The sequence below is a fragment of the Lampris incognitus genome, chromosome 3, assembly GCF_029633865.1.
Source record: "Lampris incognitus isolate fLamInc1 chromosome 3, fLamInc1.hap2, whole genome shotgun sequence".
NCBI classification, from domain to species: Eukaryota; Metazoa; Chordata; class Actinopteri; order Lampriformes; family Lampridae; genus Lampris; species Lampris incognitus.
Genome location: NC_079213.1, coordinates 63,533,565 through 63,549,469, shown reverse-complemented (window position 1 = coordinate 63,549,469; position 15,905 = coordinate 63,533,565). Strand labels below are relative to the sequence as shown.

At 50.4% G+C, this 15,905-nt stretch overlaps 1 protein-coding gene across 1 annotated transcript; it reads left to right on the top strand.

Annotated features, from left to right (window-relative positions):
* Positions 1-595: 595 nt before the first annotated feature.
* LOC130110756 (C2 calcium-dependent domain-containing protein 4C) lies at positions 596-1,864 on the top strand. Its single transcript, XM_056277938.1, has one exon. The coding sequence runs from the start codon at positions 596-598 to the stop codon at positions 1,862-1,864; it is 1,269 nt and encodes a 422-aa protein (XP_056133913.1).
* The last annotated feature ends 14,041 nt before the right edge of the window (positions 1,865-15,905 follow it).

Sequence of the window (15,905 nt, the reverse complement as noted above, 5' to 3'; positions counted from 1 at the left end):
ATTCATTTTTTTCTTCCTATAATTCTGTTTCTCTTGTCCGATGATAATTTCTATTCATATGGTGATTTCACGCACTGCCTAAACTGAGATAGATTGACTATTGGTGCACGTGCACATTCCAAACTATTAGATGATTTGTCTTCCATGTCTTTATTTTCTAGTTTGGCTGCTGCACAAATTACATTTTCATTTTATTTGTGTTCCTAAATAAGGCATCAAACTCTCTAAGTTCTTGGTCTTTCATTTATGAAATTATCTTTTTTTCTTGGAAGTTTCTTTCCGTCTAAACCAGTGGTTTAGTTGAGATAAGAATAGAGTCCCCCGCCCCCACCCACCCCGTTCAACATTCAGCTGCGCACATCACAAGCCAGATTATTATTTTTTATTTTTGTTTTGTTTTGTTTTATTTTTTGTTTTTTGGATAGCAGCTTCACAATGTACTTAATATCACATCCATCACTGCATGTTAGAGGTAACATCTCTTACTGAGGACACACTGTTCACTTAATCCTTCTTGTGTGTTATTGATTGCAGATTGCATCCTGCCACCCACCTCCCTGCCTGCACCTGGCACTTGGTCAAGCCCTGTGGGATCATGTGGGTGCTGGATAAGATCCGTGGGTCAGTAGAGACCAAGGTGCTGCGGCAGGGGGAGAACGGGGACAAGAAAGGCAGTGGCCCATCCTACAGCAACGTGCTCACCCCTGACAAGATCCCAGACTTCTTCATCCCCCCCAAGCTGGTCAGCTACCCGCCGGAACCCGAGATCCCGGACGTGAAGCCCAAAGATGGCGTGCGACCCTCCACTTCAGAGCAGACCATTGGGAGTGGGAAGAAAATCAGTAGTCCTCACAGCCCACGCATGGTTACCAAGCTCGCCGTGGACACCAAGAACCTGCTGAGAGCTGCAAACCGCCACATTATACAGATAGAGAGCGCCGACGACGTGGTGGCTGGGGACACCAATGCAGACCCCCAGTCGCAGACAGCTATGTCCTTGCCCTACGTACCCAAGACCCAGACCTCCTACGGCTTTGCCACACTGAAAGAAAGCCCCCACACCCGCCGCAAAGAGTCACTGTTCCACTGTGAGCTCACCAGCCCCATCACCTCGCCGAACTCCCAGAGGAAATCGCAAGTGAAGGGCGGGGGTGGCAGTGAGGGGGCCAACCACCTCAACCCAGCCGACTGCAACACCTCTCACATCAACCCCTACCGCTACTTCAGCGGCGGGGAGAGCGACACCTGCTCCTCAGCCGAGTCCTCCCCATTCAGCTCCCCGCTTCTCTCGCGCTCCGCTTCCCTGCTCAAGATATTCACCCACGAGACGCAGGCCAAGGTGGTGAAGGCCAAGCGGACATTCGCGCGCCACAGTTCCCTGTCCACCGACGAGTGCAGCTCGGCCGAGCCCAGCCCCAACATCCAGCGGCGCCTGCACCCACCGATCCTCCACGGCAGTGCTGGGCCACCAGACCACGGGCAGCACCGGGAGCACACCATCAACCTGCACAAAGGCGGGACGGTGAGGATCAGCGCCAACTACGACGCTGGAACGGCACGTCTTCGCATTCGCCTCCTGGCCGCAGAGAACCTCTACGACAAGCTTTTCGACATAAAGAGCATCAACTGCTGCGTGTCCGTCTACCTGAACCCGGGCAAGCTGCAGAAGCAGAGGAGCAACATCATCAAGAACAGCCGCAACCCCGTGTTCAACGAGGACTTCTTCTTTGACGCAGTGACTTCAGCTCAGGTGAAGAACCTGGCCGTGAAGATTAAGGTGGTCAACAGGGGTACAAGTCTGAAAAGGGATACACTACTGGGAGAGAGAGAGGTACCTCTGACCAAGCTGCTCTCCGGAGTTTAAGACTTCGACTTGAACTCGTACGCACAATTTTAGAAAGTAAGACCATTCCTTTGATTGTTTGCACTGGTTTCAAAAGATTCTTCCCGGCACCTTTTCCTTGTTCGAAATAGACAGAATCTGTGTATATATAGCAACAGTAAAAGGAGGTGAGGGTGAAATGAAAGGTTCTCGTACAGCGTAGAAGAGGATAAGGGTGTTTTTCTGATGCAGGGATAAAGACATGCTTGTGTAAGATCTGCCATGCCCTCCACTGGAAAAGCGGTTTGACCAAATTAAGCCCTGGATGTCCACGAGAGAGAAGAGGAATTCTGTCCGCTGGTGTTTGCCTTGTCGCCGTCCCCTAATTGCAATGAACTGTCTCTAGAGCAGAGTCGAGCTAAACATTTACTGCCACCGATAAACTTGACAGATGAATGGCGTCCAGGTAGCATAGCGGTCTATTCCGTTGCCTACCAACAAGGGGATCGCCGGATCGAATCCCCGTGTTACCTCCGGCTTGGTCGGGCGTTCCTACAGACACAATTGGTCGTGTCTGCGGGTGGGGAGCCGGATGTGGGTATGTGTCCTGGTCGCTGCACTAGCGCCTCCTCTGGTCGGCCGGGGCGTTTGTTCCAGGGGGAGGGAGAACTGGGGGGAATAGCGTGATCCTCCCACGCGCTACGTCCCCCGGGGGAAACTCCTCACTGTCAGGTGAAAAGAATCGGCTGGCGACTCCACATGTATGGGAGGAGACATGTGGTAGTCTGCAGCCCTCCCCGGATCAGCAGAGGGGGTGGAGCAGCGACCGGGGCGGCTCGGAAGAGTGGGGTAATTGGCCAAATACAAAGAAAAAGTGGGGGAACAAACCAAAAAAAACCCCCAAAAAACCTGACAGACGAAGGAAAAAAAAAGAGTCCATTCTGGATATCTGTCCTCGAACCAATGTCCACGGCCGACGCATCACAACGAACCGGATCAAAGGTTAGAGGACATCTGTTAGCATCAAAACTGACTCGCTGTCCCTGGCGGCGCTGTGTACTCCGTGCGTGTGCTGTGGCTGTGTTCGTGTAAACATGACGTCAGATCACAAAAGCCCAGGATGAGGTTCTGCCACATAATTTCGAAGATGCTTTTGTGGATCAGTGTGTTCTCTGAAGTGGCGACTGCGTCGTAAGGTGCAAATGACGGCTTTTCGCAGAAACCGACATCTCATACGTGGACAATAAAGCCCCTCGAGTCATTTGCAGGGCATGGATATGGGAATGATGCTTGCCATTCTCAAAAGTTTCATGACACCCAAAAGCCTTACTACCCATGAAGGACGAAGGAGAGAGAGAGAGAGAGAGAGAGAGAGAGAGAGAGAGAGAGAGAGAGAGAGAGAGAGAGACAGAGAGAGAGAGAGAGAGAGAGACAGAGAGAGAGAGACAGAGAGAGACAGAGTGAGAAAGAGAAAGAGAGAGAGAGAGAGAGAGAGACAGAGAGGGAGAGAGAGAGAGCGAGAGAGCGAGCGAGCGAGCGCACGGTATTGTAGCTTATATGACTTCGTCTCAAGTTGTGGAATGCGATTTTATATGTACTATATGTGGTATTTGTACTCTAACTTTTGTATATTTTGGAATGAAACGATATACGCTTTTAATTTGTATTGTTTCTAAATGTAGATGCATCATAATTTGTATGACTGTCAGCGAAACGCCCATCATGCACCGCACACTGGGAGGTGACTGCAGTTGTGAGATGCAGTCCCTTTCCTCCCAGTCATTTGCATGGCTGCTCGTTTCTACAACTCTTCCTTCACTCGTGCTCGGCTGCGTGGACGGGCAAGGCTCCAGGAAACAGGAGACGGAAAAGACCAGAACAAAGAAAAGCAACAGGAAGTGTTTTATCGCCAACAGGAAGCGGTCCTTTCCGCTCTCGGTGTACTCTTGGAGTCCATTCTAGGAAATTGCATATAATGTGTAAGATCCGTCAAAAGACCAGGGAGACGTTATTTGTTAACGAACTTTTACTGAACGTATGAGCAGGTGGCACTCACGCTGCACTCTGCAACCTACTTCCTCCGGCTTGGTCGGGCGTCCCTACAGACACAATTGGGCCGTGCCTGTTGGTGGGAAGCCGGGTGTGGTTGTGTGTTCCGGTCGCTGCACTAGCGCCTCCTCTGGTCGGTCAGGGCGCCTGTTGGGGGGGGGGGGCTGGGGGGGAATAGCGTGATCCTCCCACTTGCGACGTCCCCCTGGCGAAACTCCTCACTGTCAGGTGAAAAGAAGCGGCTGGCGACTCCACATGTATCGAAGAAGGCATGTGGTAGTCCACAGCCCTCCCCGGATCGGCAGAGGGGGTGGAGCAGCGACCGGGACGGCTCGGAAGAGTGGGGTAACTGGCCGGGTACAATTGGGGGGAAAAAAGGGGAGGGGGTAAAAAAAAAGATAAGCGTATAACTACGTGCGCATGCGCATTAACATGAAAAGCCAATACACTAAATGAATGCATGTGGATTACATGCATCCTCGAGTGGCCGCCGGAGGGGGGGGGACGACAAAAGACGTAATGACAAACACAGGCACTGCTGCCAATCACAGATTTGCTTTGTTTGTTTGTTTTCACATCATATAGGAAGTTGTCTTGCAGGGCCCATTGCAGTGATGAAATTGCTGGAGGCGTCCCTCCACCCTGTGTTTGTAGCAGTTCTACTGACTTGCTCTCTAAACTTTATCTGCTGATGTTTTCACAGCGCTTGTTGGTTTTGTTATGATGTGGAAGTCGGTGACGTGCGGTATTTGTTGTTGTGTAACTGGTTTTGTGTGCGTGAAGCGGGTTTATTGTGTTTTCACTCAAAACTTCCTGAATTGTAAGTGACCCCCAGTCCTCCTGCTGCCAATGAACTACTTAGGGTCCTCGTAGCATGGCTAAAAAGATCTCCGCACTGTCAGACTTGCATTTCCTTAGATTTTTGATCGTGCAATGCTTTGTCATTTTGTGCTTTCGGTTTTTCTTTTTCAGATGAACATTGGCTGTTGTTCATGAGGTCTATGGAAATTATTTTAAGATGCAGTGACGTCTGACGTATGGGTGATGTGCTCTGGGGTTTGCCTATCTGAAGCCTGTTTTTTGTTTTTTGTTTGTAAACGATAACCTTACATGATGTCCATCAGTTTAATATTCAACAGATATGCAGGGGGGAAATGATAATAAAAAAATGTCCAACTGGATCCATTTATCAATGTGCATCTTTTGTTGTTGTTGTGAAAATAAGTGAAAAGTGGTGTTTTGTTAGTGGTGGGGATTTTGACCACTAAGGGAAAACACAGAAAGCCTATTGGTGATCTATTAATGATCTGACGCAGGACAAGATCAAAGGCCCAACTTGAGAGAAATGCTCGAAGAAATGTTCACCATTTTTGATTGGTTGGGTCTCTACTATCCTTCCCATGGTAGAAACGGTTCACTTTTTTCAATTATTACGTCACTTCCAGTAGTTATGTGCTAATTAAAAAACAAATGAAGACATGCATGTTAGGGTTGATACTCCAGTAACGACAACGGATGACAAGACTCGCTTGCCCTTAGCTAATGGGTTGGACCCTTTAGTCGACTGGTTAACGTAGTCGCCCATGGTGCGGGATACCCGGGTTCGAGCCCCGGCTACGGCAGTTCCTGGCTGCTCCCTCCCCCCCACCACCCCGAATTCGCTACATTGGTGTCAGAAGTGGAATGGTGAGACCGTGAGGCCATCGGAAGCGCATGCGCCCAGAGGCGCGAGGAAGCTGATATGCTGAAGCGCGAGACGCGCTTCCCGAAGGAGGGGGTAGTGTAACAACCACGTATGACTCGCTAGCCCTTGGCTAACGGGTCGGACCCTTTAGCCGACTGGTTAACGTAGTCGCCCGTGGTGCGGGAGACCCGGGTTCGCGTCCCGGCTGCCCCCCCCCCCCCGAATTCGCTACACTCCTGTCTGTGCCTCTGAGCAAGGCTATAGTGAGAAATAACTGGAGTTGGTCCCCGGGTGCTGCACGGCGGCTGTCTATTGCTCCTAGCTACACAGCTAGGATGGGTTAAATGCAGAGTAAATTCCATTTGTATGTATGTACAAAATGACTAATAACGAGTACTTTATCTATTCTATTCTATTTAATTTTGCCATAAGCTTCCAGTGTATTTGGAGAATACACTCCTGTCAGCTAGAAATTCTCTGAAAACAACTATTACTGATCAAAATCCCATCATGAACTCAGAGTCGTTGTCATTTTATTGTCCAGGTTGCGTCCTTGTAATGGAGGAAGAGGAGCGGCCCTGCTTTACGGCGGCATCGTGCACTGCAGCACGTTCACACAAAATTCTGACACAGAGAACAGGCTATTTTCTAAATACAAGTTTTCATTTTCATTTCACATTTTCATTTAGTTTTGAAGGTACCTAAGAGACCTATTTAGACGAACGAGAAGCCGATGGCCACAGTCAGTTTCCGCGAGACTGATAAGAGGGTTGAAAAAGCACGGGAGCAACATGGTATAAGTTGTAGCCCTTCAAAAGGACTGGGCTTTGTACCTGCCAGACCACAGAGAAGAGGAACACTAATTGAGGCTCTCTAAACACATCACGCCATGGCCCAGCTGTGGAGATACTTTTTTGCCCAAGGCCCACCAAGTGTTTTTTTTGTTTTTTTGCGGTTAAATAAGCAGTACATTCCCATTATCTGCCAAAAAGCAAGATAATTGCAGTGACAAATAATCCTCTCTATATTGTTTGTCACGGCAGTATTCCCATTTTCAGTCTTCAACCATCACCTACAGACAGCGGCGTCGTAGTGGGGGGGGGGGTACCAGGGCCCAAAAGGAAGGGGGGAGGGGCGGCTCGGAAAGCCTGGAATTGAAAGTTTGCTTTAGTTTGCAAATTTTTATTTCTAACTAATTAGTGTCATAACTTCAGTTAAAATTGGCTCAATACATCGGTTCAGGGACTTAAAGAGAATAGTGGAGGCTCTCTGAGGCCCCCCTCACCCCTTACAAAAGGGGCAAAATGGTTTAGTCCGCCCCTAACGAGCATCTCTCAAGGCAGCTCATCTAGTCCTGTGGCGAGTGACTGCTGATACAAGCATAAGCACAGAGTCATGTCCTTCCCCAAAGAAAGGTTAAGGTTAGGTCAGGTTAAAATAGATTAATGTACTGTGATTGTAAATAATGTACAGTTTGCTACAACTCAAAAAAGTGATGCGTGAGAAAAGGGGCCCACAGAGACTGCTTATGTATAGGGCCCAGAATTTTGCGCTACACCCCTGCCTACAGAAGGAGACGGAGAGAAACCGCGAGTTGTGGCGGCAGCTGCACGTAAGAAGAACTTGAGACGTCCACTTTAATGTTCTGCGGGCCCTTTAAGAGTTGAAGCTAGACGGGTCTCGCGATATGAGAGTTCCCGAGGGGTTGTGGTTTTTCCGGTTGGGGGCGGGGGCGGGGAGAACGGTTAGCTGGTGAACACGCTACATGCTGGTGTGTCCTGTGTTAAGTGGGCGGGATAAAGCGACCTTTAGTTTGGAAACCACTGCATTAGGCCATTTTTGATATGCAGCTGAAGTCAAAACAAGAGGATTCACCAACCGTAACTTTACTGAACATCCCCGCCTGACCAGTTCACCCGTCCGTCAGAGAGCTCAGGGGGGCGTAGCACGTGGAAGGATCACGCTATTTCCCCCAGCCCCCCCCCCCCCCGTGAACTGGCGCCCCGACCGACCAGAGGAGGCGCTAGTGCAGCGACCAGGACACACCCACATCTGGCTTCCCACCCGCAGAAACGGCCAATTGTGTACAATTGGGACAAAAAAGAGGGAACCCCCCCCCCAAAAAAAACACCTTTGTTCTAGTTGTGCAGATATCTGACAACAGAAAAATAAAGATATGTCAATGACTACAACTGTATTATGTCACACACTGTTGAAACACAAAATAAATCATCACAGACAGGATCATAGGGGACTGAAAGGTGGAGGCAACCGATCTTTACACTACTAAGACGAAGCGGAAGTACGTCAGCCATGTTCAGAATCAGAATCGTGTTTATTGGCCAAGTAGGTTTGCATACACATGGAATTTGAGTCTGGTTTCGTGGCTCTCTCAGTGTACTTAACATAGAATAACAACACGACACCACAACAACCTTCAGACATATACACAAGGATTGACTTGAAATGAGAAGTGATGAAGTGCAATGGTGCAGAGAATATATCAGAGATGCTGAAATAGATGTTAGCAGGTTGCTTGCATACATGCCTGAGGTAGATGTACATGACAGAGTGTACCAGTTGTCATGTGCATAAACGACAGGCAAGGGAGTCGCGATTAATAACGCGCTTTATTCAGCCATCTGCTTCCAGTCCCCGACCCGGACAATCCCCAGAACGCCCCAGTACAGAACCGCGCTAAAACATATGGTTGCGTGCCCCTCCTCTTACGTACACAGCATGCTGGGCACTGTAGTTCTCATCACATCTCCCTCCTTTTAAAGAACATGTATGTTCCAATGGAAACAATAACATTGCCAGATTATAAAACATAGCAACAGCAATACCATATTAGCAATTTGCTAATTAACAGCATAACCAGCTAACAATGAAGACATGCACTTCAAAATTCAAAAATTAACCTGAAGGGTGGGGTAGACTGCCCAGCCCTTCGACTGAGTGTGGGGGATTATTCTGCCCCATTGCTCAATCAGTATCTAAAGATTATACCGCTTTGGGGGTTTTACAACTCTGCTACTGGAGGTGATGGTGAACCCAGAGGGCCTTGCTGGCACGTCCGGCTCCGTGGGAGTGCCCGATGAGGTGGCGACCGGTGGGCTGAGTTGTTCCTGCTGCAAGTCATTGCTGTCTCTGGCTGGTTGGGTTGCAACAGTTGCAGGGGCAGGCACGGTTCCGTCTGAAGACAGCCCCGTCTTCCGTACGCACCGTGTAGGAGCGTGGTTCCCCTGAGGGATTCACCACGACTACGGGCATGTTCCACTCCTTTTGCCTGTCTAGTTTGACTCGTACCCTCTCACCTGAGTGCAGTTCGGTTAGGGCACGTGCAGAGTGTCTCCTGTCGAAGAAAAACTTATAAGCCTCTTTTGCCCTTCTGTCATTCTTCTCCACCTCCTTGTGGTCAAAGAGCTGTGACTGGAGTTTCCTCTCCAGCACAGGCATGTTGGTCCGGATCTGGCGGCTGGTCATGAGCTGTGCGGGGCTCGCACCTGTGGCAGCAATTGGTGTGGCGCGGTAGCACATCAGCGCTAGGTGAGGGTCAGGCTGCCGCAAAATTCTTTTGGCCGTCCCGACGGCCCTTTCGGCAGCTCCATTTGCCTGGGGGAAGTGGGGGCTGCAGGTTGTGTGGCGGAAATCATAGTTCCTACAAAACTGCCTAAATTCGGCTGACGTAAACTGTGTGGCATTGTCACTAATGAGTTCCCCAGGGACGCCCCATCGTGCGAACATACCTTTCAGCTGCTCAATCACCTGTAGACTGGAGGTGGTCCGTAGCCGGGCGATCTCAATGTCCCTGGAATAATAATCAACCACTACCAGGTAGTTTTTTCCATCCTGCTCACAAAGGTCTGCCCCAATCTTGTGCCATGGGCCGGGTGGCAGTGGTGTTGTACGTAGGGGCTCTTTGTACTGTGAGGGCTTATTGATTTGGCAGAATGTGCACTGTGTAACTTTCCGGTAAATGTCCGATCCGATGCTGAGCCACCAGACAGACATCCTGGCTCTTTCACGACACTTTGTAAGGCCTTGGTGCCCTTCGTGAATCCTGTGTAGGATGTCTTCCTGATACGCGGGGGGAATTACAATCCTGTCTTGGTACAGGAGCAGCCCGTCTGCCTCGGACAGCGATGCCCTCGCAGCGTGGTAGCCATGCAGATAAAAGGGCACGTGCCTCGGCCATCCCTCTCTGGTGTACCCGATCACCCTCTGCATTGTGTCGTCCTGACGCGGTGGCCTGCTTTAACATGTCCAGCTTTGTGCTCGACACCGGTTTGGTTTCGATCACAGCTTCGACATGCGCACGCATATCCCCGTCTGTGTCTGCCCCGCGGCCGTCCTGGAGTGGGTTCCTGGAAAGGGCGTCGGCCACCACCAGCTGTGAACCCGGAACATACACTGCTCTGGGGTTAAAACGCATTAGACGAATTAGAAGCCGCTGGCATCTCGGCGGCACTTTGTCCAGATCATATGCATTAATGAGGGGGGCCAAGGGCTTTTGGTCTGTCTGTAAGCTAAACTCAGCTAAGCCTAATAGATAACGGGAAAACCACTCACAGGCCCACACCCCTGCAAGGCATTCCTTCTCTAACTGAGAGTATCTCTTCTCTGCATCTGTGAGGGTTCTGGAGCAGAAGGCAACAGGCTGAACTTTGTCCCCCTGAACCTGCAACAGTGCTGCCCCCAGCCCGTAACTACTAGCGTCCACGCTCACAATGGTGGGCCTTGCTACATCATAGTATGCCAGGGCAGGAGTGGAAGACAACATTGCTTTTACCTTGGTGAAGGCTTGCTGTTGGGGCTCCCCCCACTGCCACTCTGCGTCTTTCTTCAGCAGCTCACTCACCGGGTGTAGCATTGATGACAGTTCGGGTAGAAACCTCCCTAGATAATTTACCATACCCAGCCACTGTCTCACCTGAGGGACATTCTCGGGGCTCTGCATGTCTGAGATGGCCTTCACCTTGCCTGGATCTGGTTTGATGCCGTCTTTGCTGATGATATGCCCGAAATATTGCAACTCACTCCTGCTGAAGCGGCATTTCTCCCGGTTGAGCTTCAGCCCCAATGTTTTGATTGTCTGCAGTACCGCCTCCAAGTTTCTATCGTGCTCGTCCTGGTCCTTGCCGTACACGAGTATGTCATCCATGACGACGACCGTGCCCTTGTGGTCTCTCAGCAGAATGCACATTTCCCTCTGGAAGATCTCCAATGCCGATGTGATGCCGAACGAGAGCCGCTGGAAACAGAACCGGGCTCTGGGAGTAATGAAAGTGGTTAGTTTTACACATCTGGGATCTAGCGGAATTTGCCAGAAGCCAGACGATGCGTCTAGTGTTGTAAAAACCCCTGCCCCTGCTAACTTGGGCATAATGTCCTCCAGCGTGGGAAGCATAAACCGCTCGCGCTTAACAGCCTGGTTTAACCGCTTTAGGTCCACACTTATCCGTATCTTGCCGTTCTTTTTGACTACGGGCACCATGGGTGCGCACCACTCTGTGGGCTCGGTCACTTCTGTGATGATCCCCAAGGACTGCATGCGTTTCAGCTCGTTGTCCACCTTTGGCATGAGAGGGAAAGGGACCCTGCGTGGCGTGCTGAGGGCATAAGGCTGTATATTGGGCTTAAGCTCAATCATGACAGGTTCACAATTAAGCAATCCAATGTCCCCGAAAACATCTTCGCTAACCTGATCTGTTCTAAAAACTAGGCCCATTTCACATGCAGCTCTGCGACTCAATAGATTGTTGGCATTTGGCCCTTTTATCACAAAAATCCCAATTTTGTGCATCTTCCCCCGTCTCTCCATGCACGCCACAAATTTCCCCGCACACTGCAGTGCTCCCCCTGGGCTTCTCAGGTCGATTGATGTTTTAACCAGCTGTGGCCGTTCAGGCAGTGACCTATATGCAGTCTGTGGCATGGTAGTGATGTCCGCCCCCGTATCGATTTTAAAATTAACCAACTTGCCGCAGATCGGTAACTCCACTTGCCACTTTTTCTCAAAATCCCTCCCCTCTATGCAACCGAGGAAGTAGGGGCGGCTTTCACTTTCCGCTTCGCCCTCATACGCATCATCCTGGTAAACGATCTCCCTCACGTCTCTGGTTTTGCATACGGCAGCAAAATGTCCCAGCTAGTCGCATTTTCTGCAACGCCTGTTGCGTGCAGGGCATTCCTGCTGCTGCCCGTGCACGCAATTACATGGGGGGCAGGCTGTTTTGGGCCGCTGTGCGTTTCCGTTGCCCTTATTGTAGTGGTTGCTAGCGTTACTGCGGTCGCGGATGGTATTGGCGCCCTGTGCTTTGCTAACTGCATTCAGTTCAGCTGTAATTCCTTCCGCATTTTGCTGTTTAACCAGTTCGAACTGACGAGCCATTTGCACCGCTTTTGCTAGCGTGAGCTCATCTTCCATCTGCAACTTCTGTGACACGTCTCGGTCAGCAACTCCGATCACAACTCTATCACGAATATGCACTTCCTTTAATGCCCCGAACTCGCAGTGTTCTGCCAACTCATATAAACTCCTCACAAAGGCCTCGACAGTCTCTCCAGCTCTCTGCGAGCGCTGGTGAAAACATGCACGTTCGTGGATGACATTTCTCCGTGGTACGAAATGCTCGTTGAGTTTACTGACCACCCTGTCATAATCGTTAGCGTGAGAAGCCTCTTCGAACGTAAATTAATTAAAAAATAGCTTCTGCATCTTTCCCCATTGCGTATATCAAGGAATTGACTTGGATCTCACCGTCCTCCGCATTTAGCTTGGTTGCTAGTCGAAACCGGGAAAACCTCTGAATCCAAATCGGCCATGCCGCCGGTTGCGTGAAATCAAATGCCTCGGGGGGATTAAATTTTGCCATTCCTCGTCTCACCGGACCAACTCCGTTCCCGATTATTGAGGTAAGTGGATTCGAAGATCTTCTGACACCATGTCCTGTGCATAAACGACAGGCAAGGGAGTCGCGATTAATAACGTGCTTTATTCAGCCATCTGCTTCCAGTCCCCGACCCGGACAATCCCCAGAATGCCCCAGTACAGAACCGCGCTAAAACGTATGGTTGCGTGCCCCTCCTCTTACGTACACAGCATGCTGGGCACTGTAGTTCTCATCACACCAGTAGACGTACAATGTACAATGAACAGTATACACAACATGGTTGGGTTTATTTGACAATGTTAAGCTTTCATTTGAATGACAGCCCGCGGAAAGAAACTGTTTCTATATCTGGTTGTTTTGGGTTAGAGTGCTCTGTAGCGCCTACCAGAGGGGAGGAGCTGGAACAGGTTGTGACCAGGGTGTGATGGGTGCGCAGTGATGTAGCTTGCCCGTTTCCTGAGTCTGGAGCTGGAGGTGTATAAGTCCCGAATGGAGGGCAGGTTGGCACCAATGATTTTCTCTGCAGACTTAACCGTCCATTGTAGTCTGTCCCTGTCCCGTTTGGTGGCCGAACCAAACCAGACAGTGATGGATGTGCAGAGAACAGGCTGGATTATTGCAGTGTAGAACTGAATCAGCAGTTCCTGAGGCAGGTTGACTTTCCTGAGCTGGTGGAGAAAGTGCATCCTCTGCTGGGCCTTTTTGATTGTGTCTATGTTGGATGCCCACCTTAGGCCCTGGGAAATGTTTGTGAAAAGGGTCTATATGTCCGCACACTCCAGTTACGTCACAAGTATGTGACCCTTAGGCGGTCCTAACAGAGAGTGATTTGGTCTATGAATATGTACATGGGGTAAGTTGGGTCAGGCAAATCATCATCGTCCATGTGGTCGTGTGGCGTCCTGGTTGCTGAGCCTCGTGTTGTCTTTGCGTCTTGCTTTGAAGAGCATCTTTGGAGCCCAAGATAAGAAGGACGCTATTGATCGACGGTGTTTGGGTAAGAAACACTCGTAACTTTGAGATATGTCTGTGAATGTTCTCATTCATCCAGGTCATGGTTATCCAAAGGAGTTGAATCAAGTGCAACTGGACTTGGTATTGTAGCGAATTCGGGGGACAAGGCAACCACAGGAACTACCGCGGCCGGGACGCGAACCCGTATCGCCCGCACCGCAGGAGACATCGCTAACCGCTCGACTAAAGGGTCAGACCCGCCAGCCAGCGGCCAGCGTGTCTACTTATCCATGCACGTTACACTACCCCCCTCCTTCGGGAAGCGCGTCCCCGCGCTTAAGCATATTAGCTCCTTCACGCCTCAGGGCGCCTACGCTTCCATCCCACTTCTGACACCAATGTAGCGAATTCGAGGGACAACGCAACCACAGGAACTGCCGCGGCGCGAACCCGTATCGCCCGCACCGCAGGAGACATCGCTAACCGCTCGACTAAAGGGTCAGACCCGCCAGCTAGCGGCCAGCGTGTCTACTTATCCCTGCACGTTACAGTATACATCCGTGAAGACGTTTCGCCTCTCATCCAAGAGGCTTCCTCAGTTCGTGCCTTTCTGACTAGACCAAGCTAGTCTGACTGGCTGGTGATGAGACTCAGTATTTATCCTCTAGGAGTCGTTGTCAGAGCTATAGATGTCCATGGCTCTTTGTGTTCCGATGTGGTGCGATGTTCCGATGTTGGCAAACATCGGAATCTCATCACCAGCCAGTCAGGCTAGCTTGGTCAGAAAGGCATGAACTGAGGAAGCCTCTGGATGAGAGGCGAAACGTCTTCACGGATATATACCAAGTCCAGTTGCACTTGATTCAACTCCTTTGGATAACTTTGAGATAGTGTGAAGAAATAGGACTTTTAGCATATCCCCACAGGCAATTACTTTTTTTAACAACTGACTTCAAATGGCTGACTACAGAGGTGGGTGTGGAAGTGAAGGGGGTCATACGTTTTTGCAGATTCCTTGATTTAGACAGCGGAGATCTTTAGATATCTGCCCCATTCTGTGCCGTTCCCGGTGTGTAATGCAGTTAGACCGTCTGCTCCTCAGCTTTCTTCTCTCAGTTTCAAGCATGGTATATATATATAGGCTCGTTTGAACGTTGTCTGTTTTAGGATCTACAGAGGACTTAAGCAGAGTTAACTTTCACTTAAAAACAAACAAACAAACAAACAAACAAACAAACAAACAAACAAACAAACAAACAAACCTTTCTCTGCTCTCAATATTTGTTTAACAAAACGCCCGGGTGGCGTGGCGGTCTAACCCGTTGCTTATCGACACGGGGATCGCCGGTTCGAATCCCCGTGTTACCTCCGGCTTCTTCGGGCGTCCCTACAGACACAACTGGCCGTGTCTGCGGGTGGGAAGCCGGGTGTGGGTATGTGTCCTGTTCGGGGGAACTTGGGGAAAATAGGGTGATCCTCCCACGCGCTACGTCCCCCTGGTGAAACTCCTCACTGTCAGGTGAAAAGAAGCGGCTGGCGACTCCACATGTATGGGAGGAGGCATGTGATAGTCTACAGCCCTCCTCAGATCGGCAGATGGGGGGTGGAGCAGCGACCGGGACAGCTCGGATAAGTGGGGTTATTGGTCACATACAATTGGGGAGAAAAAAAGGTGGGGGGGGGGATATCCTGGCGGCCTGTCCAGGGTGTCTCCCCCCCTCCCGCCCAATGACCGCTGGGACAGGCTGCAGCATCCCGCGACCCGAATTAGGATAAGCGGCTTGGATTAATGGATGGATGGATGTTTAATTGGGTGCGATGGATGGAGGCTTTACGGGCAACCTGTCAAAATGAGAGTGGAGAAAGTCTTACCTCGATCTGTATGAGTGTGTGTATGCGACAGCGAGATGGAGAGCCGTGCTCAGAGACGGATGTCATTTCCCACCGATGGCTGTGTTTCATTTTATCTGCAGCATTTTTTTTATATTCTTAAATGTATTGTAGCCAATTCGGGGGACAACGAAACCACAGGAACTGCCGCGGCCGGAAAGCGAACCCGTATCGCCCGCACCGCAGGAGACCATCGCCAACCGCTCGACTAAAGGGTCAGACCCGCCAGCCAGCGGCCAGCGTGTCTACTTATCCATGCACGTTACAGTATCTTAAGTCCTCCCTCCTGTCTGGTCTCTGAAAAAAATGAACCTGAGACGTTATCAAGCTGCCGTTTGACGCGAAAGACTTGTATTTCTCCGCCGAGGTGTTTGATAAGACGGTGAGCACTGGTTTCTGTATGCCGCTGTTGTTGTGGTGGTGGTGGTGGTGTTCCAGCTGCTTCACCCGCGATGCTGTCCATGACAAACAAATTAATGGACACCGCTTCTTTTTTTTTTGCAAGACTCATATTTGAATATTTGTGGTCCTTTTGTACGGCACGGTGGCGCGGTGGTTAGCGCTGTCGCCTCACAGCAAGAAGGTCCTGGTTTGGAGTCCCGGGGTAGTC